The 26216-nt window shown below is 35.5% G+C and overlaps 2 protein-coding genes across 3 annotated transcripts in view; both read left to right on the plus strand.

The window, feature by feature from the left end:
- Positions 1–797, plus strand: part of LOC116412781 (uncharacterized) — an 83659-nt gene extending 82862 nt beyond the window's left edge. For both annotated transcript variants that reach the window (XM_052900793.1, XM_052900794.1), the window contains exon 7: positions 536–797. The gene's annotated coding sequence lies outside the window, so the exon portion shown is untranslated. The remainder of the gene's footprint in view (positions 1–535) is intronic.
- A 6609-nt stretch (positions 798–7406) lies between these two features.
- The window catches only part of LOC116412780 (laminin subunit alpha-1), a 226833-nt gene continuing 208023 nt past the window's right edge, over positions 7407–26216 (plus strand). The window contains exon 1 of the mRNA XM_052900805.1: positions 7407–8013. Within this exon, the coding sequence (XP_052756765.1) occupies positions 7932–8013 (82 nt within the window). The 5' untranslated portion in view covers positions 7407–7931. The remainder of the gene's footprint in view (positions 8014–26216) is intronic.

The following is a 26216-nucleotide window of genomic DNA, read 5'->3' on the forward strand; positions in this document are numbered from 1 at the left end:
AAAAAAATCGTCATGTCGTATAAGGTGGCCCAGCATTTTGTCTCTTTTTCTATATTTCTTCTATAAATTTGGTATATAAATAAAAATTAGATCTATAAGTATGCTCGTTTACCACTTTCGTGGTATAGTCGTGGTAAAAAAATCATCAACATTATTTCAGCCATTATCCGTCCACTGCTGGACATAGGTCTCCCCCATAGACCGCCATAAGGAACGGTCCTGAGCCTACTGCATCCATTGACTCCTTATAATACATTTGAGGTCGTCTCTCCATCTAGTGGGGAGTCATCCTACACTGAGTTTGCCCGTATATATATATATATATATATATTCCAATCAGAACATTATTTACTAATGTTAAAGGCATTTTCTTTGCTTTTTTTATATTGGGCTTTTGACTTGGAGAGAGCATTATTGCCAATATAAAAATTAGATTTTCCGCCATTTTATTTAAACTGGTCAATGAATGAAAAAGTAATCTCGTCTAACTATATACGAAATGTGGCTAGAGTGTAGTGTGAATTGGTTGTTGCAGGGCGGGGGCGCCGTACCGGCCCCCGGCGGCTGCCGCGCCGACGGCGGCGGCCGGCGCGCGCCAGCTGGCGCAACTATCCGAACGTATCTATGTATGTACTACCTGATTTAGCGAGGATTTTTTTAGGTGAATTTTTACTCGTTTAGTGGATGGCGCGCCGCGCCGCACGCGTGTTGTCGTGGGTGTCCAGTTTTTGGTGTTACGATAAACGCAATGTAAATTTATCGATATGACATTAAACATTTTTGGCTTATTGTTCGTATTATTGAGTTGTTATTCCACATTGATAGCTGATAAGTGAGATTGAAATAAACAGACCCTACGTTTAATTCCAAATTGAAAATATTGTAGGCATTTTATTTATTATACATATGTTCTATCAAAAACTGATTATGCCGAACGCTTCTCTCCTTGCATGATCCCATTCATGTATAATAAAATTTGCAAAATTTGCATCCTAAAGAACTGTACCCTAAAAGAAACAAAATTAAAAGTATATAAATAATAATAAAGTATATAGTAAGTAAATCTATTAATGTAATGTGTTAATCATATAAATGAAAATACTTTTCACATACATACAAAAACACGAACACACACACACACAAACACACACACACACACATACACACACACACACAACACACATAACACTAACACTCTAACACACTAACACACTAACGCACTAACGCACTAACGCACTAACGCACTAACGCACTAACGCACTAACGCACTAACGCAATAACACACTAACGCACTAACGCACTAACGCACTAACGCACTAACGCACTAACGCACTAACGCACTAACGCACTAACGCACTAACGCACTAACGCACTAACGCACTAACGCACTAACACACACACACACACACACTAACGCACTAACGCACTAACGCACTAACGCACTAACACACACACACACACACACACACACACACACACACACACACACACACACACACACACACACACACACACACACAAACACTCCACACTCACGCATCCACACACGCGCATACATAATACTAATACATACATATGTATTAGTGGTGAGATCTAAATGAAATAATTGCATTATACAATTTAGTTAAACAATCGTTAGTGCTACTAAAAAGCTTATGTTTAATCTCTGTATGCATGCATGTATTTTTTTTTACAACACAGGGGGCAAACCTGATGGTAAGTGACTACCGCCACCCATAATCACCCACAACACTAGAGGCATTGCAGGTGTGCTGTCGGCCTTTTAAAAAGGAATATGCTCTTTTCTTAAAGGTTATGTTGTCGTATCGGTTCGGAAATACTGCTGCTGGAAGTTGATTCCAAAGAATGGTTGTGCGTGGAATAAAGTGCCTTGAAAAACGCACGGTGGAGGACCGCCACTCGTCCAGTGTAGGAATCAATGATAAATTCTGTGCGTATTCAAACATACTTTGTTAAATAAATACATATTTATCTTTATCTATCAACAATCGATTTCATGTTCGGGCAAAGCACCAAAAAATAATTAAGTTAAAAATCTCGCAAGGTTGATCCGGCTCGAAGGACTAACCTCCCTCTTCTATCATATCTGACTAATATATGAGCGTTTTTCGTATGGTGATGGAGCAAAATACGATACATCAGGGGGGAAAGGGATTGTTATTAATGGAGACTGAGAATCCCATTGCTAGCAATATAACCAACCAGGTCCACCTCCTCGCGGTTCTCCCTGGAAACTATCATGGTTAATTCCCGATGAATTCATCATAATGGGCTAACTGGCCTGTTTTCATTCTCATCTATCACCCTTCACTGGTGCTCCGCCAGCGTATCCCGTTAGCGCAGGCGGGGTTACCATACCATTTTCACCCATCAAAAAAAAATACGATACACCATTAAATATATTCATCCCGAGAACATCGTAAGGAGCGGCTGTAAGTACACAGCAGACATAATTGCTTTTATTATGTATGTAAACGTAATTGGTTATCAAATAATAGTACATACGTGAGTCCATCAATGCCTAGTTGTGACCAAAGTTTGTATAGTACTTTTCTCAAACAATGCGCGGAAATCAAAAACACAATTTTACTTTTTAAATTCAATGACGAATAACGAACAATAATAATTTTTCACGCGCCATAATGTTCCTTTCGTTTTTTTTTTTCAATAAACAGCTTTCTATTTGCAAGCCAGTTCGAAATTTAAATAAAATCTTTTATTAGTTACTTCCTTGGTAGGCATGTTTCGAAGTAAAAGGTCATTCCATTTTTAAATTACAGCACAGATATGAGTTTACATAGTAATTTATCTGGCCGCAAAACACGACAGATATGGATTTTCATACAACTTTTGCCGGCCGCTGCCCGCATGTATCTGGCCAGTACGGCATTTTCGATTTATCTCGAAGAAGATTGTCAAAATAATGCTTACATTTCCAAGCATGTTTGAGAAAAGTATATAAATTTAGGTAAAATAGTCAATAAATTTCTTTATTTCCTTCTTTCTTTCCTTCTTTCTGTCTTTATTTCTTTCTTTTGGTACCAAAATGAGTATAAAAAGTATTTTTGCCCCTTCCATTCTGCTTCAATATGATTGAAATATGACTGATGTTCGTATGGTGAAATAGTTACAATACAATTGTTAAATTATTTTTTAATCTAATATTGACACCTGGCTGTGTTTGTATATTTTTATTTTTCTATGTATATCAATCCAGCTATCTTACAGTACTGGGCCCATAACCTCTTGAAAAGGAATGGTAATATAATTTAGGGGAATAATTGAAAAATTATTTGTAGGCTTAAAAAAAGAAAAAAAAATACGAATGCAATACTCATAGTAATTTTAATAATCATTTCAGCCATTTTCCGTCCACTAGTGGACATAGGTCTCCCCCATAGACTGCCATAAAGAACAGTTCTGAGCCACCTGCATCCACTGACTCTCTGCAAGGCATTTGAGGTCGTCACTCCATATAGTGTGGGGGCGTCTCACACTACGTTTGTCCATACGGGGTCACCACTTAAAAACATTTGTTATTTGTTTAATATATATAGGAAAGGAAATGATACAAAATAGCTCGATATTAATATCGGCTTAGAAAAAGGTTTAACATAAATATATCTTTATTTTTTTTATGGGTGATAATGGAATGGTCACCCCGCCTGCGTTATCGGTATACGCTGGCGGGGCACCAGTGAGAAATGATTGGTGAGGATGAAAAGGCAGGTCAGTTAGCCCATCATGACGAATTCAACGATAAATTAGTCACGATGGTTTCCAGAATAAAAGAAGGTAAACCAAGGTGGTAATACTAGGCTAATGTCCTATGGGAAGAGATCCACGCCATTACAGCGGCACGTTAATGAGTTCTACACGTAATGGTACGTATATTTTATAGATACCATAAAAAAAAAATACATAATGGAATCGATTATAACTGGAACCAATCTAACAAAGTACGTGAGTCCATTACGCCGTGCCCCATGATTGATGGCACTGTACCCCATCGCGGGTGCTCCTGCAAGTACACAAAATGACACTTGCGCAGAGCAGCGAGTCATTATTCGTAATAATAGAATGATTATTGTATATTTTTTTTATTATTATATCATTTTTAATAATATTATAAATGTGACATCGAGTTTGTTTTTATAAATTATTAAAAATACTCTGTTTTTCTCCATTAAGAGGGATTTTACTGACCAGAGGGAGAGTTTGTACAAAAGTCGATTGCTTGGACACCTCTCTCCCATTCGTGTTTCAACCGTGAAACAGTTGTGTTTGCATGGCTGTGTTTCGGTTTGAAGGGTGGGATATGGCAGTGAATTTACAGAGTACAGAGAAATAACACCTGAGTCCTCAGGAATGACAACGCATGGGGGATATCATGGGCGAAACAGTATACTCTGTTATGTCCACGGTACTGCTCATGTGTATAGGCGACCGTTACTACTTTCAATCAGGTGGGCCGTCGGCTTGGTTGCCATTCTAAGTTGTATAAAAAAAATGTCAATATAGCAATATCAACCTGAATATGAACTCATTATTTTCAATATAAAATATGTAGGCTTGCTTGAAAATATAAAAAATGGCGGTAGCCAAAAAATTCTCTCCACCCATTTCGAAGTCGTTCGAAAAGTAATATCGACTTATTGCACACATAATTAAACTCGAAATCCGAAGCGTGTCGGTCGAGGGTCGGCCGACCCTTATTGAGGCTAATGGGTATTGTATTTTCAATTATCAATTTATCACCGGCCGAAACACGCTGAAAGGGCCGCCTCTATTTAATGGACAGCCCTAGTTTTTGATGCATATCGTAGGGTTGGCTATTTCAATGATCCTACTTTTTTTTTATACCACTGTGGTAGCAAACAAGTATACGGTCCACCTGATGGTAAGTGGTTACCGTAGCCTATGAACACCTGCAACACCAGAGGTATTACGCGTGCGTTGCCGACCCTGAAGAAACCTCTTTACTCCCCTTTTGAATAACCCCATGCTGCAGTCTCTTGGGAAAACATCGGCAGGGAGCTCATTCCACAACCTGAGTGTTCGTGGGAGGAAACATCTCTGAAACCGCGCAGTACGCGACCATTGAGGCTGTAGGACATGAGGATGAACTCCCTGTCGGTGGCGAGCCGTACGATGGTAGAAAGTGGCTAAGTACAAAATTGTTTTAATTTATTTATTGGATCACAGTTGCGACTTTTTCTGACAACCCTGAGAGTTAAGGCTCGAGTATTATTTCTAGCACTAACAAACTGAAACTTTGGTACTACTTTTAACCCGTAACTGGGGTTTATTGAATGGCCGCAATATACAGCAGTCTCTACCAGTTGTAGTTCTCCGTAGCAAATAACTTTTTTTATACAACTTAGAATGGCAAACAAGCTAACGGCCCACCTGATGGAAAGTAGTAACCATCGCCTATAGACATGAGCAGTACCATGGACATAACAGAGTACACTGTTTCGCCCACGATACCCCCCATGCGTTGCCATTCCTGAGAACTCAGGTGTTATTCCTCTGTACCCAGTAAATTTACGCCATATCCCACCCTTCAAACCGAAACACAGCTATGCAAACACAACTGCTTCACGGTTGTAACACGAATGAGACAGAGGTACTCAAGCAATCAACTTTTGTACAAAGTCTCCCTCTGGCAAATAACTTATTCCATGATTACTGGTTTAACCATTAAAGTAAGGGTGTAAAGGGATTGTTAGTAAAGAAGTCTAATAACACCATTGGTAGCAATATACTCTCTCAGGTCGACCTCCAAACGGTTCCCCGTCGGAAACCATCGTGGTTAATTCTTGTCGAACTCACCATAGTGGGCTAACTGACTTACTTTTATAGTCACCTTTCATCCCTCACTGGTGCCCCGCCAGCGTATACCGATAGCGCTGGCGGGGTTACGAATACCATTCCTTACTAAAAAAACTTATTAAAAAAAAATCGTTAAAGCACCAAGGGGTGACAATTGAAGGATGGGATAAACTCATCTATAGCGGTGGCAGACAACAGGCAAGACTCATTATGGGTGCCCTAACTGGACATATGCCAATAAGGCATATACTACACAAGATGGGTGTATCTTCGGACACACTGTGCAGACTGTGCGGGGAGAAATCGGAATCCATGGAACACTTGATGTGCAACTGCGATTCGTTAGCGAGCATGCGCATGAGTCTACTGGGAACGGCTTATCCAAAGCCAGGGGACTACAGATATCTTAAACCGCGAGATATCGTTAAGGTAACACAAACCTATCTATCTATCCATTTAAGAACTGCGCTCTTGTCGGTGGAGCTCTTGCCACTCACTACGATTTTCAGCGAGTCTCTTCGCCTCTTGATACGACACGACACCAACTCCTTCCTTGATCTGCCTGATGTAACTATGTCTCGGTCTCCCTCTCCCCCTTCTTCCTTCTATCTTACCTTCTATTATAATGTTCATAAGTTCGTCGTGTCGTATCAAGTGTCCTAACATTTTTCCCCTAACACAAAGGATCTATAAAATGATGGTAAAAGCACAAAAGATCCCGATGGGTCGACGTGCAACGGCTTTGCTGACCCCATATGCGAATATAAGATAAGATAAAAGGCATGACAAGCTCATATTGATATTATTAGTGAGGAATTAAGGTTTTTTATAAATATATACTGGGGGGTTTAACCCCCAATAGGGGGAGAGGGATGTGTGCAGCAGCAGACAGTTAACTATCACCCATTATCATCATCATCATATTAGCCTTTAACTGTCCACTGCTGGACTTAAGTTTTCCCCATTTTTTAAGAGCTTCTGTCTATTTCTCGCCCTCTCTCAGTCCGCTCTTACGACACCCACGGTATAGGAAGGGGTGGCCTATTCTATGCCGGGACCACACGGCCAGTTAATCACTAATATAATAAATAGATTTTTGGCAATCCATAATAAAATAGGTACTTTTGATAGAGTTATGGAAAAGTGAACGAATCTATTGATAGATATGTAATCGCTACCGCATATGGAATAGAACGAGATTGCAATGTGCAGCGTTGGTTTTGTTTAAAAAATAGGATTTAAAAAACTAATATGCAAAATGTCTACACGAACCGTGTGCTGCCATCTAGTGAACAAATAAAGTAACTGTAAATTATTTAAACGATTCATTCACTGAACTTGGTTTTATTTGATATAATAATGTTTTATATTTAAGATAGTTTAACAGAAATACTGTAACAAATTGTTTATAAGAAAAATTCAAAATCTATCGTTTTGTTACTTTTAGATACTTTTTCCTTTACCACGCCATCTAACGTGGAGTAGTTAAACTATATCTTAACTAAAAGTTTGCTTAGCAGATGAGAGCTTACGACGAGCTTTTGTCAAAACATTTTTGTCATGAAATACAAAAACAAAATTTGAAGTTAATTTATTATTATTAAATACCCTACATTAAATTTTTTGTCTTCACGTTACCAGATTACGTTCAGCAATGTCATATTGTTATTATTTAAAATTATGGTTGTTAAATAGCAAAAAGCTCAGTTTGGGGTTTTGTTTGTTTTGTTGTTAGCGGTAAGTTCAGGGTAGTGACCGACTCGGGCGAACTCGCTTTAGGCCCCTGTCAGTTAGTGGCAGTTGTTTTCTGTCCGTTAGTGGTATTACGCGCGCTGTACCTTCAGAGTTCCTTCGATCTTAAACACGCTAGTGGAATTCAAAACCGAAATATTATTAATGAAACATTAATCGTTTTGTGTGTGTTTTTTTTTAATTATATTTTAATATTTTGTGTATCATTAACAAAGTACTTAAATAGAAAGATTACTTTTTGGTGTTTTTAATATTTTTTTTTTTTAAGTTTTCTCAGACCCTCGTTTTCTGTGGTAATGTGTGGTGTTGTGTGATGGTGTAGAATGTGGCGTCGGTGGTTGGTGATGGCACTGCTGGTGGCGGTCGCCGCTGGTAAGGGCAAGAAGCATCGCCATCAGAAGCCTGGTGAGTTACAACTGTAACTCTACTATCAAACTGGTTTTTTCTATTGTGTTTAAAATAGACTATAACTTAATTACGAATAGAAATTTTTAAATAAATTTTCAGACCATCTTTTTAATAATACATATGAAGAATATTATAAAAAATATGGAGGGTTTTTTTAAGTACATTAAAATTAAGTATATTAAAAATAATATTTTTATTTAATAATATTAATATTAATTAATTAAATTAACTAAACTTAGTTAAATTAAATTAACTAAACTTAGTTAAATTAAATTAATTAAACTTAATTAAATTAAATTAATTAAACTTAATTAAATTAAATTAATTAAACTTAATTAAATTAAATTAATTAAACTTAATTTCATTAAATTAATTAAATGAATTTAATAAAATTTATTAAAACAATTATTATTAATAATATTAAAATATAATTTTTTAATATTAATAAAATTTAAATAACTTATACAAAAAAATCTCGAAACTTAAACTTTGTAATAGTATTACATAATTATAATATTATTTAAAAATGGTAATTTAATTTAATTATCTACAATAAATGTAATGACTAACATATATTTACAATGTACACTGTAAACTAAACAAGCATATAGCCCATCTAGGTTTATGCCCAAAAAGTGTTTGCAGATTTCGTCACGATGTGGAAGAAATGCCGTAGCACTTAATTTGAGGCATACATAAACACTCATACATAAACGATATATATCCTTTGGAAAACACACTCTATATTCTGAGGAGATAAAAAAAACATCACTACAAAAAACATCTTAATATGCCTATCAGTGATAGGAATTAGCAGCGAAAGATCATGGAAAGATCGCAGTAACACAGGTTTCTCCTCCTGAAAAAGTTAAATTCAATGACGAATTACGAACAATAATAGTTTTTCACGCGCCATAATGTTCCTGTCTTTTTTTTTTCAATAAATAGCTTTCTATTTTCAAGCCAGTTCGAAATTTAAATAAAACCTTGTATTAGTTACCTCCTTGGTAGCCATGTTTCGAAGTAAAAGGTCATTCTATTTTTAAATTACAGGACAGATATGAGTTTACATAGTAATTTATCTGGCCGCAAAACACGACAGATATGGATTTTCATACAACTTTTGCCGGCCGCTGCCCGCATGTATCTGGCCAGTACGGCATTTTCGATTTATCTCGAAGAAGATTGTCAAAACTATGCTCACATTTCGAAGCATGTTTGAGAAAAAAATATTTAAGGGTGCGTCCATAGATGTGATATCCATTGGATGTCACACCATTCCGGTTTGCCCTGTTTACGGTGGGGTTAGAAAAGGGAGCCCATAAGACCTTATACTTACATCATTATCACCATGGACAAACGTAGTTCCGAGAAATGTAAAGAATGCGGGCGGTACGTGAGGCAGCCACCGGACACCTATGGTTCCTGGTTGGCACTACAGTACCGATGCAAAAGTATTTTTTTAATTTATTTTTATACAAAGACTAACTGACTCGGCAAACGTTGTTTTACCATATATATTATTTTTAAAACTGTACATGAAAATGTATCGTACTACAATTATAATATTCGATTGCCATCTTGCAACCCTATTGCGGTATATAAAAATCGCGATTAAAAAAATAGGCGTTGATCGTAAAAGGTTGAAAATTTGAAGTTGTATGTATTTTTCAATGCTAAATTATAATAAAAAGAAAAAAAAAAAATATATATATATATATATATATATATATATATATATATATATATATATATATATATATATATATATATATATATATTTAGGAGTGGTTTAGTTACCCTTATCATTGAGGGGTATGAAAAATAGATGTTGCCCGATTCTCAGACCCACCCGATGTGCATATTGAAATTTCATAAAAATCGGTAAAGCCATTTCGGAGGAGTTTTGTAACAAACACTGCGACACGAGAATTTTATATATGTATTAGATAAAAAAAAAATTATATGTATCTGTGTAGGTATGTGTGACGGCAAAACCACAGTTTTAACTGTGTAGTGCCGGCATAGAATAAAATATATAATGTATACCGCTGTACGTTTTTCAAACAGAGTCTGATAATCCATTAAGCAGTGCAAGCAACTGCCTATGCGTCCGGCAATTAGTATTTTAAAAACTGTATTTACATTGTATGTCTCCAATGAACTTTGTATTATTAAACTTTCTCGAACCCTTTGTTTTAGTATTAAAAAGATCTATGTTCGAATCAAATGAGAAAATCAATTTGTTTTTTCTATAATTAATATGTATAACTAGCAGTTGACGGGGGGAAAGGGATTGTTAGCAATGGAGTTTGACAGCCTCATTGCTAGCAATATGCCTTATTACGTCGACCTCCACGTGGTTATCCCTGGAAACCATCGTGAACATTTCTTCTTGAATTCGTCACGATGAGCTAACTGACCTGCTTCATCCTCACCTATCATCCTTCACTGGTGCCCCGCCGGTGTATACCGATAGCGCAGGTGGGGTTACCATTCCATAATCATCCATTAATAACAAAAAAAAAACTAGCAGTTGACGGTTTACGTTTATTTATTCATTTAATTTATTACTTCGTCTTTTCCATCCACTAATTAAGACAAAATAAATCAAAATTCAATTTTTTACTTTATATACATTAGGTTCATTATTTATATTACTTTATTCTTAATAAGGTCGTATAGAATTTCATAGTGGAAAATTGTCTTTTGAAACCAAATACCGAAATGGTTCATATGCACCGTTGGTTGGGCGAGGTATACTAAAATGGAAGACTCATCTTCAGGTTATTATAGGTATTCCATTTCAATAGAACTTAATAAAAAGGTAAGCTAGTTTTGTTCAAATTATTATAGAAATGCTTTTTTTCGAACACAGGCGGCAATCGGGGCTTTCCAAATTATATAATATTATATTACTATCGAATTGAAGTATTCAGTCAAATAATATTTACTAATATACATACATAAAAAATATATTTCATATTTTGGAAATATTTAAATAAATATATTTTTTTTATTTCTTTTATTCACTATTTATTTTATTTCACTTATTTATTTATTTATTCATTAGTACAAATATGTGTACATGGCGGACTTAATGCTAAAAGCATTCTCTCCCAGTCAACCATAGGGAAGTGTCAGAATACTCGAATGCGGTATTACTAATTATTGATATACATACATACTAAAATTACATATATAAACGAATAAATATATATAAATAACAAATATACTTACACATATATGACATATACTATATTATACACGAAATTGAGAATAATATAAAGCACTTACTGCTCGGATAAAAATGAAAAGTGAGCGTGAACGCTTTTTTTGAAAGACGGTTTAGTATAGCATTTAGTATAGCAAATAAGCTAAAGCTAAAGGAAAGAGGTAACCGTTGCCTATGGATATTGTAAAGTTTTAGTATCTGTGTAAACTGTTAGTAGCATCATCAGAATTGATATATGTCATTCAATTGACATTTTGACATTGACACATTACTTGACAAGTAAAGAGTATAGAATATGTCGACGACTAGTAAGAATTATAATACATGTTTGATTCGAAGTTATAAAAGTAAATGTAATGTGTTTACTTAATCTGACGATAAAAGAAGCTACAGACATGAACAGTACAATGGACACCACAATACCTTTTTACGCTTATAGTGCCATGGGTATGCTTATGCGTTGCCATTCCTGATCACTAAGGTGTTATGTCTCCGTACTCGATAATTTCATAGCAGGAGATTTCGACTAATGACATAGATGGACTGTGTGATAGATGATCTGGCCAGAATGAGAGTGGATACAGAAATGATTGCAAATAGAGAAGAATGGAGGTGAAAAACATAATACGCCGATCCTAAATAACAATTGGGGTAAAGAGTAGGAAGATATTGCTGATGACTAGTGAACTAAATGGTAAAAACAGTGATGGTCAATCTTTGAGAGTGGGGAGGTACATATTGTTAACAATGACGAGTTAGTCCTCTTTTCTAGCAATATAGCCCGTCAAGTCGACCTCCAGATGGTCCTCCCTGGAAACCGTCGTGCCGAATTCCAGGTGTATTTATCACGATGAACTAACTGACCTGACATTTCATCCTCACCTATCATCTCTTCCTGGTACCCCGTTATCGTATACCGTTAGCGCAGGCGGGGTTACCATTCCATTAAAAAAAAATCTTCGAGAGTTGGCAGTCACGCACATACTAATGGTAACGGAATTAATCGAAATAATTCTAATATCAAAGAATAACTAATATAATATTTAGATAATTAACTATCTAAACTATAATAATGGCGGATTAATGAATTCGTCAAAACCATCAGGCAGGCTATAATTTGCTCCCAAACGATAGTATCATAGTGATTTATCGATCGTTACCGCTCTGTAAATGCCGCAGAAACATAAATTTCACAATTTTAACTTGTTACACTGAGTACACGCTTTCATAGGTTAAGTGGGTTATTAGTTTAATGCGACATGATGGATGTGACCCTAATTTGTGTGAAATATTGACACATTGAGTGCAAACATAGTTAAAAAAAAAATTTTAGCAACCGACTTCATAATCGAGGTACTTGATTTTTTTTATGCAACTTAGAATGGCAAACAAGCTGACGGTCCACCTGATGGAAAGTGGTAACCGTCGCCTATAGACATGAGCAGTACCATGGACATAACAGAGTATACTGTTTCGCCCATGATAACCCCCATGCGTTGCCATTCCTGAGGACTCGGGTGTTATTCCTCCGTACCCTGTAAATTCACGCCATATCCCACCCTTCAAACTGAAACACAGCCATGCAAACACAACTGCTTCACTGTTGAAACACGAATGGGACCGAGGTACCCAAGCAATCGACTTTTATACAAAGTCCGATGTACGAGTACAGGTAAGTTTTAATTTAGGTTTCAATAAATAAATACACCCGTGAACTGTACCCGATGACATTTTTTAAATTACTATTATTATTCAATACATTCCTGAGCTTATATGCACAGGTTAGAAATCTTAATATCGCGTTGTAGCACACACATACATATATACTAAAATAACAACTCCATCTAGTGGTCAACGTGAGGAGTATTTCTGTTGTTTCCATAGTTATTGAATTTTACTTAATACGTATTAGCAACAAATTTTAGACCTATCGCGAATTGATCGTACAACCGTTTCACTAGAAAACCCAATAGGATAAACATTGTGTAAAACTTCCCAAGAAGCATCTGCAATTACGCTATTCGTAGAGCTAGGAAATAACAGAGTAAACTCCCAACCGCCAGTTAGCTGAGAGTTAAAATAAACCTCGAGGGTGGTTATCGTTACTAGCGTATGTGTTTACGCTCGCCTGTTGAACGCTGGTTGCCATGTCCTGTTTAAGGAAACCAGTGATCAACAGCATTCCTGTCTCGGCTAAAAAAAGGAAACGATTTGTCTATGTTCTTACAATGGACGGCGATAACGATTTACAAATCAATCGATACATATAATAAAATCGTAACTGTTCGCTGTCTGTACATGGGAGATATTAAGAAAAACTTTATGAATGCAATAGAACCAAAAACAATTATTTTTAGAAATTTTGACTGTTTATCTGTATGTTTGGGGATGCTAATCTCAGAAACGGCTTAAACGATTTGAACGTGGTTTTCGCTCTTACATTGCAGTTTACGCCACCTAATATTTAGTGTTTGTTTTATTTAAGTCGGGTTGTAAATAAAAAAATTGTATCAATCTAAAAAATCACATATAAAATGCTATAAAATAATGGGACAGTTGAATTGGCTGAAACTTTATTAAGGTATTAGGTATGTAATTATCATTTAAGTATATAATACAATATAAGACTGGATTCATGAAGAGTTCCAATGGGAATGATATACGGGAACTACATAGAAGCGGGCGATACTGAGATTTAAAAAAAAATATGTCGGATTGGGTTTGATGAAAATGGTCTGGGTCTTGGGTTTGATGGTCTCACCAAAAGAGGCCAGAACAATATTATTTTTTTTTTAATTATAACCGCAGTTAGGCTTTGGTGACGTTTTAAGAGGGACGCTGCTGCCCATCCCTCGACCATCAAGTTCCCTTATTTGCCGCTTACAATACTCACGTAAAAAGAAGGAGTGGCCCATTCTAAGCCGAGACAATTGTTACTTAGACCTTTCTCTAATTATTCGTATGTACACAACTTTAACCTTCAAAAGAGCATATTCCTTTTTAAAATGCCGGCAGCACACCTGCAATGCCGTTGGTGTTGTGGGTGATCATGAGCGGCGGTAGTCACTTACCATCATGTGAGCCGCATGCTCGTTTGCCCCCTGTGTTTAAAAAAAAAAACTTTATTTCTGGAAAATCTATTCACCTCAATTCCCCGTATGCTATTCCCCGTATGTTATTCATCAAAGATTTATCCTATCGACAGTGCGCACACGTGCGCGTACGCATTATTTATAGAGACGTCCGCGGCAGATAAAAATGACAAGATAATGTGACAGTGTGAGATTGCTTTCACAGTACCGTATGTATAGAAAGTCTTACTTAGAAATAATAATTGTGTATAAATAATGAATATCTATCTATCCTATTTAAGAGCTGCTCTCTTGTCGGTGGAGCTTTCGCCACTCACTACGATTTACAGCGAGTCTCTTCACCTCTTGATACGAGACGACACCAACTCCTTCCTGCAGCCATGTAAACATATATATGTACTAATGAATAAATAAATAAATAAAATTCATATTGTAACATAACAATTAGTGGATTTTTTTTTTATACAACTTAGAATGGCAAACAAGCTGACGGCCCACCTGATGAAAAGTGGTAACCGTCGCCTATAGACATGAGCAGTACCATGGACATAACAGAGTATACTGTTTCGCCCATGATACCCCCCATGCGTTGCTAGGAATGCTTCGATCTTACGTTGTTAATCTCAAAGTCTATACTTATTTGTTTATTGTTTTTTTTTCTCATAATAAATGTATTAATATTTGATTTGTTTCACAAATTGTGCTTGTGTTTAACTCCATTTTTATTTTTTCCTTTTCGTAATAAGATTTCGAAATTCCTTTTTTGTTTTATTAAGATATATTTAGTGAATAAACCAAACGATTACTTACAAGATAAACGTGCCAGGCTCTAAATGATTGTGCGTGGGATATTCATTGTCTAAATTACAAATTAAATGTAACATATATTAGAATATATTTTATTTGACATATAATACAATATAATATTTATAATAATGGACGCGATTTGTCCAAAGAAATAAGTAACTTCAACATAAGTATTTTTTTTTGGTTACGTTGTAACATTCATATGTTTTGTTGTAAACTTATCTTTTATTTGATAAAAAAAGCAACTTATGTGTTTCTAGCCCGTTTTTCTTAACTGCAATTGCATAACGAATGGACGGTGGATTTATAAAAAAAAGTACTATCGAAAAATACTTTTAATTAAGTTTACTTCAATAAAAAATATTATTATTTTTTTTATAAATTGTTTTAAAATGTAATATTTTATGACTACGCAAATAAATTCTTGTAAACGTTAATATTGCATATCTATGTGGCCATGGTCTGCACTCAGGCTACCGTGCAAACCCATAAGATTTGAAGTTAAGTTGCATTTAAAACATCAAAATAAATTTAATTCTAGATAGTGTTTAAATATTAACAAGCATAGTAAATACTCTTACTTTTCTTATGTAATAAGTTTTTGAGGAAATTTATTCAATTATATTCTAACCGTGTGGTCCCTGCATAGAATACGCCACCCCTTCCTTTCCCATGGGTGTCGTAAGAGGCGAATAAGAAAGGACGAGGGATGGGCAGCAGCGTCTCTCTTAAAACATCTCTAAAACTTAACTGCGGTTGCAAATCCGCTTACCAAGCTTGGCAACTACTGGCAAATCTGCCCTTATGGGGTTTATGTCCAGTAGTGGACAGTTAACGGCTGAAATACTTAAATAATAACGTTTCAGGCCCGTCTTTCTCAACTGAAATTGTATACCGAATGGATAGTAGAATCATAAACAAAAAACTATACAAAAATGCTTGTAATTAAGTTTACTAGAATAAAAAGTAATCTTATTTTTGCAGAAATTGTTACAAAATGCAATTTTAATCTACGTCTACACTAATATTATAAAGAGGAAAGATTTGTATTTTTATGTGTATGTATGTTTGTAATGAATAAACTCATAAACTACCTTGCCGATTTCAAAAATTCTTTCACCATTAGAAAGCTACATTCGCCCTGAGTAACATAAGCTATATTTATTGCTAGAAAAGATTAGGTATCCTTACTAAAACATCAGTAAAGTAACTCAAGGTGTAAAAAATGCTATAAAATATCTTTCGTCGCGTGCACTGCGGAAACTATTGGTGATAGAACAAAAGTATGTTCTACAATATTGAAGAAAATATCAATGACTACAAAAAACTCCGCGATACTGTATGTCCAACTGTTATCGTTATGTCACAATAACCACTTTTTAAAATGTTGTAAAAATATCCACCTATTTATTTATTTAGTACTATTTTAAATTTCGCATACAACAGTAAGACATCATTCTTACAGAAAATTATAAAATGCGGCAAAGATTTTATCACAGTAACGTTTAATTACTTTTTTTTTATTATTTTGTGTTAGAATTTTAACGCTATAATGTAAAGAATCGTTCCAAAAAAATAGCAACGTAATATTTCTTTAACGTTCAATTGTGAACTACAAATATGATGGTGCGATATAACGACCCGACTAGTGTAGTTAACTAACCGATCATCGATTAATTATTCGATAGTAATTTTAAATGATATATAAAAAAAGATATTTTATAAAAAAAAAAACGAAGTAATACTCCACGCAACTACCTTTTACTTTGACTTATCAATATAATTGTCAATACTTTATTGGGGGGACCTGGTGTCTAAGATACAAGTTACGACTTAGTTTAGGCTCCATGTCTCCCACAAATTACGATACTTTTATTTTGTATAAAGTAAATTGTAATATTATTATACATTGTAATTTGTGGAGATGAATAAACTATTTTTTTAATATATATTCTTTATTGCACTTGTAAGTTACATATAAAATAATCTATTTATAAATGTTGTGAGCAAGGGTGGACTTATCTCTGGCAGAGATCTCTTCCAGTCAACCCAGTACAGTGAGAAAGCATTTCGTTAGCGGGCAGCTGAAGTGCTACAACTATTAATACATAAATAAATATACAATTAAATAAAATATTACATAAATACATACACTATAAATACATATAATACCTACCTACTTATATAACAAATGTTAAAATAAATTAATATACTACTTACATTAGAAATTTCGTTTAATGATTTTAAGATTTGAGAAAATTACAAAAAAAAAAAATAATACTCAATATTTTTACAGGTTACACTCTGAGTTTGTTGCACGCGTCCGTGTAGCCAAACTTCAGGCTGCAGCTGAAAATCAGTGCTTTGCTTTCGAGCAAAACCATCACTGAGCTGTAGCCTATTTGGGTCACTGTGACACACATGGCGAAACCGTATTTTCATATTTTATCTTTTGTTGTATATTTTAAAAAGTGTAAATAATTTGATTGTATAAACTCATTTGTAAATTTACGTGTGTCATAAATGGCTCAAATAAAAAGTTTATCCATCTATCTATTTTTAAGAAGCATATTCCTCGACCATTGACTTCTCTTAATCGTCTCCTACAATACCAATGGAAAAGGAAAGGGTGAAACGTTCTATCCAATAAAGCAATACAATTGATAGTACAAATTATATATAATATAAAATATGTCAATAAATGTTTTTTTTTTATGCAACTTAGAATGGCAAACAAGCTGACGGCCCACCTGATGGAAAGTGGTAACCGTCGCCTATAGACATGAACAGTACCATGGACATAACAGAGTATACTGTTTCGCCCATGATACCCCCAATGCGTTGCCATTCCTGAGGACTCAGGTGTTATTTCTCTGTACCGTGTAAATTCAGTGTCATATCCCATCCTTCAAATCGAAACACAATCATGCAAACACAAGTGCTTCATGGTTGAAACACGCATAGGACAGAGGCACACAAGCAATCGACTTTTGTACAAAGTCTCCCTCTGGTAGGTTTTCCAGGACTCCAAACTTTTGATACCATAGCTTATAGTGTCTTAGTCAATTGTAATCAATTCATTACTTATAATCGAGAATTAGATTTTTTGGGCCCTTAGTCGACTAATCGATTAATAATCAATACCCAACGATTACTAAACAACAGTACTCGTCTGTCCGTCACTACAGAAAGGACGAGTGGCTGGCAGTTGGCAGGTGGCAGGTAGTCGGTTCGGGGAACCCGGGAACCTGCGCTTTGTTTCACCCGATTACCCCTCCGAACCTGTCCAAGGGGCGGCTTTCAACTGTACTGACAATGATTCTAACTCGACAAGTGTTGTTTTTTCATTTGAGTTCACATTATTTGATGCACCATTGCACAGAAATTTGTGAAATATTGTTGTTTTGGGCCATAAATTTTAAATAGACTCAAGAAAGATTCCAATACATTACGCATTTGGATTAGAAATTAAATTAACACTTGGTTGATCGAGAATTCCGTCATAGTTGAAATCTTTGGAATTAAACTAAAATTGATATAAAAATCTAAATACATAAAGTACTCATCAGAGGGAGAGTTTGTACAAAAGTCAATTGCTTGGGTACCTCTGTCCCATTCGTGTTTCTATCGTGAAGCAGTTGTGTTTGCATGGCTGTGTTTCGGTTTGAAGGGTGGTATATCTTTATTTAAGTTGGTACGAGTAAACATTACTTCAATGCTATTGACGGAGGTGGGTAAGCTCCCTGTTGATGACGAGCAGTGATATGGGGGTTGAATAAATGCTCCTTCGAGTATTTAAAGAATCTTCTCTAGCAACATAAACAAATGTACTTTTTATTTACGATCCTGTAGCACGTACTAATGTATAGGTGACGTGTTTAAACAGAACACGTGGTCCGCTGTCAACAGAAGGCATGCTCTTGCCAGTAATCGACACTGTTGCGTAGACGTAATAAGGGAACACGGATGGAGGCGAAGAAATTCTGTTTATCCTAGAGCGTAAGAATATTTTTCCACCTGCGCTTGCCAATTCAGTTGTTATCGATTTAGTATGAAAGGTTGATTTTTGGATTATTAGATCGATATTTTTCAAGATAAGTTTATCAGTTTTAATTTCCTTGAATTTTCTTTTAAATTTATGATATTTGTTAACAATTATGTTAGGTTTTTTACACTACTTCGGTGACAACAAGCATATGACTCGTTTGATGGTAAACGGGGTTACTGTAATCTAGCCGTAGTCTGTATCATCAAGAACGTCAGGCGCGCATTGTTGACCTTTACGACACCTTTTTTTAAGAACCTCATGTTGTAGTAGTCTCTGGAGAAAACCTCGGCTGGAAGGTTATTCCACAACCGCAGTGTGTGTGACCATTTTGGTTCAAGGGGTATTAGGCTTCTAAAACCCTTGCCAATATTGAATGATGCGATGGTAAAAGTTGGAAATTACCATTGAGTTTTTTAGGGGCACTATGTAAAAGTCTACCTGACAGGGTATTTTATTTTATTTTATTTGCAACTAGCGACCCGCCCCGGCTTCACACGGGTGCAATGCCGCATTTCTATGTCCCTACATTTTAAATCTGTAATATCTTCGAAAATAATCATTTAAATTATATGCTGTAAAGGGCCATATTAATCTATATTAAATGGACAATCTAATTAAGGTACTTAATTGGATAAAAATTAATGCTGTATTGCTTAAAATCACTTCGTAAATAAGTCATTTTTTCCCGTAAAATGTAAAGGATAAACAATTGTTATTGTGGATTATCCTTAAGAAATAGACATATACCATCGCGGACTTTTTTGTTGACCTTTTTAAGGTGTACATTATTTTGATTTATCTCGTGGGGTTCAGCCAGCGTTAGCAATGTAAGCGCAAACAAATGTGTTTATTGACGACATCACATTAGAAACCTCTAAATTTATCAGTGTTTCTCTGCAATATTATGCATGCATTATACATATAAACCTTCCTCTTGAATCACTCTATCTATTGAAAAAAAAAACCACTTCAAAATCCGTTGTGTTCTTTTAAAGATTAAGCATACATAGGGACGGACAGACAGCGACAGCGACTTTGTTTTATACTATATAGTGATTGGACTGCAAGTCCTTATTGCTAATAATCCCCTTCAAAATCCAATGGTAAAGGGTTTGTTAGTTGTAATCTTATTCTACGTATAAACTTATATATTGGATGCTTTCAAGTGTTAACCGATATCGTAAACTTCGGTTGCGTGGTCTCTTTGTTTACTGTGTTGTAACCATTTATGGCCAACATAATACGTATTCATAAAACGTCTATTTCATGCGAGAGACCAAAGTGACGAGTGAAGCAGTTAGGCAGCTCGCAAGTTCCCGGTTATGATCCTCTACAGTTCTCAATGGAGCGAAAGTAGGGGGCGCGGAATAAATAGTACGACGTGTCGGGGAGGGGCGAGACAGTACCGATATAGACCTGATACCGACACCGGGCCAGGAACGTCTCATATGGAAGTGTATACGTCTAGCAATGACAACTGTATGCGAAACAAAATAGAGTAGTTAATTATATGACAACTGTCATGCGGTTACAGTGAGATCATGGTCTCGACGCTGAATCACCGGTCACTTACCCTCGCGGAGTGAGAAAATAATTTTCAGATAATTTGGACGTACTATAAATTGTAGTAGTAAAAAGATGGAAGTACCTCATTTAGTAGGGATGGAGAGAGACTTTGTACAAAAGTCGATTGCTTGGGTACCTCTGTCCCATTCGTGTTTCAACCGTGAAGCAGTTGTGTTTGCATGGCTGTGTTTCAGTTTGAAGGGTGGGATATGGCGTGAATTTACTGGGTACAGAGGAATAACATCTGACTCCTCAGGAATGGCAACGCATGAGGGGTATCATGGGTGAAACAGTATACACTGTTATGTCCACGGTACTGCTCATGTCTATAGGCGACGGTTACCACTTTCCAACAGGTGGATCGTCAGCTTGTTTGCCATTCTAAGTTGTATAAAAAAAAAAAATTTGGTGGCTTTTTTATTTGTACGAAAAATAAGAAAAATAATACATAGAATCTGTAACCACAATTTTGAACCGATTTTTGCAACCGATTGGGCTTATTATGTGTTGGTCATATACTAATTTTGTCAATATTAAACTTGCTCGTTAATTCTTCATGCATTTAGTCGTGATGGGCCAACTGGCCTGATTCAATCCGCAGTTAATCAACCCTCTGGTAGCATATACCGATAGTTTAGGCCTACCATTCTATTACGAGTATCATCCATTAAAAATATGCTCGGCGAAATATCGGTACGTAAGTGTCATGTACAATGACATCTTTTCATTTTATTTCATTTCATTTCATCTTCTTTATGTCGTTGTGGTTTTTTTTTTGATGGGTCAAATGGCATGGTAACCCCGCCTGCGCTAACGGGATACGCTGGCGGAGCACCAGTGAAGGGTGATAGATGAGAATGAAACAGGCCAGTTAGCCTATCATGATGAATTCATCAGGAATTAACCATGATGGTTTCCAGGGAGTATCGCGTGAAGGTCGACCTGGTTGGGTATATTGCTAGCAATGGCATTCTCAGTCTCTATTACTAACAATCCCTTTCCCCCCTGTCGTTTTGGTAAACATGACACTTACATGCCTTTGTTTATTTTATTAAGAATAATTGTCGTAAGCATATTTATATATCTAAACTTTTACAAATATTAACTGTTACAAAGAGGAAAGGAGAACTTATTTATTTATATATATATATATTTTTTTTACAACACAGGGGGCAAACGAGCATGCGGCTCACCTGATGGTAAGTGACTACCGCCGCCCATGATCACCCACAACACCAGCGGCATTGCAGGTGTGCTGCCGGCCTTTTAAAAAGGAATATACTCTTTTCTTGAAGGTTATGTTGTCGTATCGGTTCGGAAATACTGCTGCTGGAAGTTGATTCCAAAGAATGGTTGTGCGTGGAAGAAAGTGCCTTGAAAAACGCACGGTGGAAGACCGCCACTCGTCCAGATGATTGGGATGAAACTTTAGTTTGTGGCGGGTTGTACGGTGGTGAAAATCAGCAGCAGGTATCAGTCCGAACAATTCCTCAGATATATTTTTGTACATTCACTTTTAATATAAATATTAAATAATAACAAACAAATATTGTCAGTATCTTATAATTGCTTGTGTATCTATATTGTTGATTTTATTACTTTTTTCAACATTTCAATTTTATACTCCTTTTCATATTAATACCCGCCCACTATGTACTTTTTATTATAACACATTTGTGATTTGTTAATCTTTGTCGGGTGCCCACCATACAGGTTCGCCCAGTGTGGGGCCCAGTGTATTTTGTATTTGTAACTTTATGTTTTTTGTCAAATAAATAAATGTACACTTATAGACTTATCCCTTTAAGGGATTTCTGCCAGTCAACTTTGAGTAACTTAACAATATGTCCAAACAGATATTACAAGGAGGACTTGATCTTTTATTTGTAATGGATAAATTGAAAACTTACATCCGATTTGAAAAAAAAAACTCTTCATCTACAGAAAACTACGTTATCAATAAATATGTGCTGTATTTTATTAAAAAAAAAACCATGTCATGCCAACGCAAAACGCCAGTTTATTTTATAGAAATTGGCTTATTGAAAAATGTTTTTACACGATAAAAGAATTTGTAAGTCTGAATGCTAGATTAGACTAAGAATGCACATTATGTAATAATATTAATAATATGACATGTACAATTTTAATGCTTTCTAACTATAATATCGACTACTTTTAAATGTTGACATAATTAACTAATTCAATGTAACAATTAATATGTATTTAGAATAATTATTTGTACATACGTAATTGATAAATTAACATGTGCTAAGACATTTGCATGCCTTTAGATAAGGCGAAATGTGTAGCTCAGTTACCATTTAAGACCTTTGTACCACATTTCGAGCAAATAAATTATTTTTATTCTTAGATATTCCATTAATAATTAATCACATGTATTGAAGAACAGAATACGTATCTACGGTTATAGATTCCATCTATGTTCAGTCCACACATGTTTAGAATTAGCGCATAAATTTGGTCATATCTAATATACCTACGTAACTAGAAGACCACATGTTGTTATTCGACCATTTTATATAATTGTTAGCAGACTGAATCGTACAGTAACTAGAAATCCAGCCAGCTAGACTACCTATTCATGAAACTGAACAAGTGACTTCAAAGAACGTGGGTCGGATAATGTTTTGTATGAACCATATTAGTTCTAAATATCTGATAGTCATATTTAAATATTTTTTTTTACACAACTTAGAATGGCAAACAAGCTGACGGCCCACCTGATGGAAAGTGGTAACCGTCGCCTATAGACATGAGCAGTACCATGGACATAACAGAGTATACTGTTTCGCCCATGATACCCCCCATGCGTTGCCATTCCTGAAGACTCAGGTGTTATTCCTCTGTACCCTGTAAATTCACGCCATATCCCACCCTTCAAACCGAAACACAGTTATGGAAACACAACTGCTTTACGGTTGAAACACGAATGGGACAGAGGTACCCAAGCAAACGACTTTTGTACAAAGTCTCCCTCTGGTTTTTATATTAGTTTTTATAAGTATATCGTATGGAAATAAGTATATCGTACGGCTAAGTTTGGCAACTGTTTCTTATGTTGAGCTATGAAAATGTACACCAACTTATCATCCTGTGTTTTTCCTCCGACTTTTTTTTTATACCACTAAGGTGGCAAACAAGCATACGGTCCACCTAATGGTAGACGGTTACCGTAGCCTATGAACGCCTGCAATACCAGAGGTATTACGCGCGCGTTGCCGATCCTGAAGAAACCTCTTTACCCCCCTTTTGAAAAACCCCATGCTGTAGTCTCTTGGGAAAACCTCTTCAGATCGTAAGAAAAGTGGAAAACACATGGAAACCTCCAAGAAAAGAGTATATTCCTTCTTAAAAGATAGGCAAAAGAATTGCATTTTCTCTGATGTTAAGTTAATGTCTAATCTCATTTATTATATATGAATATAAACAGTTATGATCTTAACCTTCAAGAAAAGGGCATATTCCTTTTTAAAAAGCCGGCAGCACACCTGCAATGCCGTTGGTGTTGTGGGTGATCATAGGCGGCGGTAGTCACTTACCATCAGGTGAGCTGCATGCTCGTTTGCCCCCTGTGTTGTAAAAAAAAGTTGGTATAGCGTGGTCAAGCGGTGAGTTAGATTCACCTAGCTCTCGGGCTGATCTTTTTTATGGATTGTACACTAGTACTATCTTTCTTTTGCAGGCATTTGTTATACCATCAATTATTATAAAAAAAAATAGAATAGATTATACCCAAATGAGATCAAAATAAATGAATATACTTATGAATATGTTCGTTTTTTTTAATTCGACAGTTCTAATTTTAAAAATTATCTTACTAATATTATAAATGTCAGAAATTGTAAAGATATTTGGATGTTTGCTGCTCAATTAGGCCTAAATATTTGACCAGATTTGAATGAAATTTGGTACATGGTAGGTTCTATCCTGATTCAAAATATAGTATATATTATATACTGATTCACACGGGCAAAGACCATAGACAAGAAGGTCAAGCAACAAAGAGAGTCGTTAATATCTCTGACTTACGATTTTCAGACAAAAGAATAAAATATGGAATAATTATATAATTTACATAATTGCATGGATTACATCTCCATATACGTTTAAAAACAGAATTTTCATCGTGCCTCCGATCAAACTGTTTATAATTACTCCTCTCCATCCAAAGGTTGCCTGGAAGAGATCGCTTTTAGCGATAAGCTTGCCCATTGTTTTCTCACTATGATCAATCCCTTGTAATTGTTTGTATCTATAATAAGTATACTATTGTAATTTTTTGGAGGAAACAATAAAGAGTATCTATCTATCTATCTATAATAGTACAAACCGAAGCCACATTATCATTTCTGTTTATTTGAGACAATTCGTCTCGTACTATTGTTGCTAGAGTAGCGTCTATTTATAAACACGTACTTGTTCAGAATCGGGACAGCGTGATTCACTGTCACCATGCACTCAGTGAGATAAATAGAATAAGTAAATTTAGACAGTAGTGTGATTGCTTTAACTCTTACTAGATACATATCCATTGTTAGAACCCATCCATCGTCCACTGTTGATTTTAGATTTCCTCATATTTCGCCACAAAGCACTGTCTTGTGTTGTTTGCATGTGGTCGTCGCTCCATCTCCTAAATGGTCACTACACACTACGCTTGCCTACATGGAATCACCACTTGAGAAACTTTCGTCCTCATCGATTATCGTTCATTTGAACTATATAGTCGACATATTACCACTTCAGCTTGCAGATTTAAAGGACAACGTCGGTGCCTTTAGTTCTTCTGCGGATTTCCTCGTTTCGAATCCTACCACGCAATAAAACTCCAAGGCCTCTCCATAGCCTGACTGATTTGGAGAAAGAAAAAAGAAAGAAAGCTTGGAGCAACCTCACATGGCCAGTAGAGGGCACTAGATTAGATACTATTAAATAAATAGAGAAAATTAACTAAGCAAGACAGCGGAAAGTACCTTCAATGTACTTACAACGAACAACTTGGTAACATCCTAAAGAAAAGACAAATTAGGAGCACCAATAACCAAGAAGCCTGTATCAAGAATTGTATGAATGTTGAGGAAGCTAAGACGGTATATATGACTAAAAGCAAAATGATCAGATGTGGAATCAAACATTAAAAGGTTTTAAAATAGAACGCATTATACCAAATTTTGCGCTCATTCCATTACAAACATAAATACTCGTATTGTTGAAATTTGTTTAAATACAGCGTCTAGATACACAGATTCATGATATTTTTTAATATTATAAATCTGAAAGTATGGTTATGACTCATAACCATACTTTTTTTTTCATAATAGATTATATGTGATATTTGGCGTGAAGAAAGACGTAAGTTACAATATATTCCAATCACGCGGATAAAGTTATGTCTTGCTCACGATAACTGATTTTTTTTATACATTTT

Source organism: Galleria mellonella, unplaced genomic scaffold (assembly GCF_026898425.1).
Source record: "Galleria mellonella isolate WM207_F2 unplaced genomic scaffold, CSIRO_AGI_GalMel_v1 utg654, whole genome shotgun sequence".
Lineage (NCBI taxonomy): Eukaryota > Metazoa > Arthropoda > Insecta > Lepidoptera > Pyralidae > Galleria > Galleria mellonella.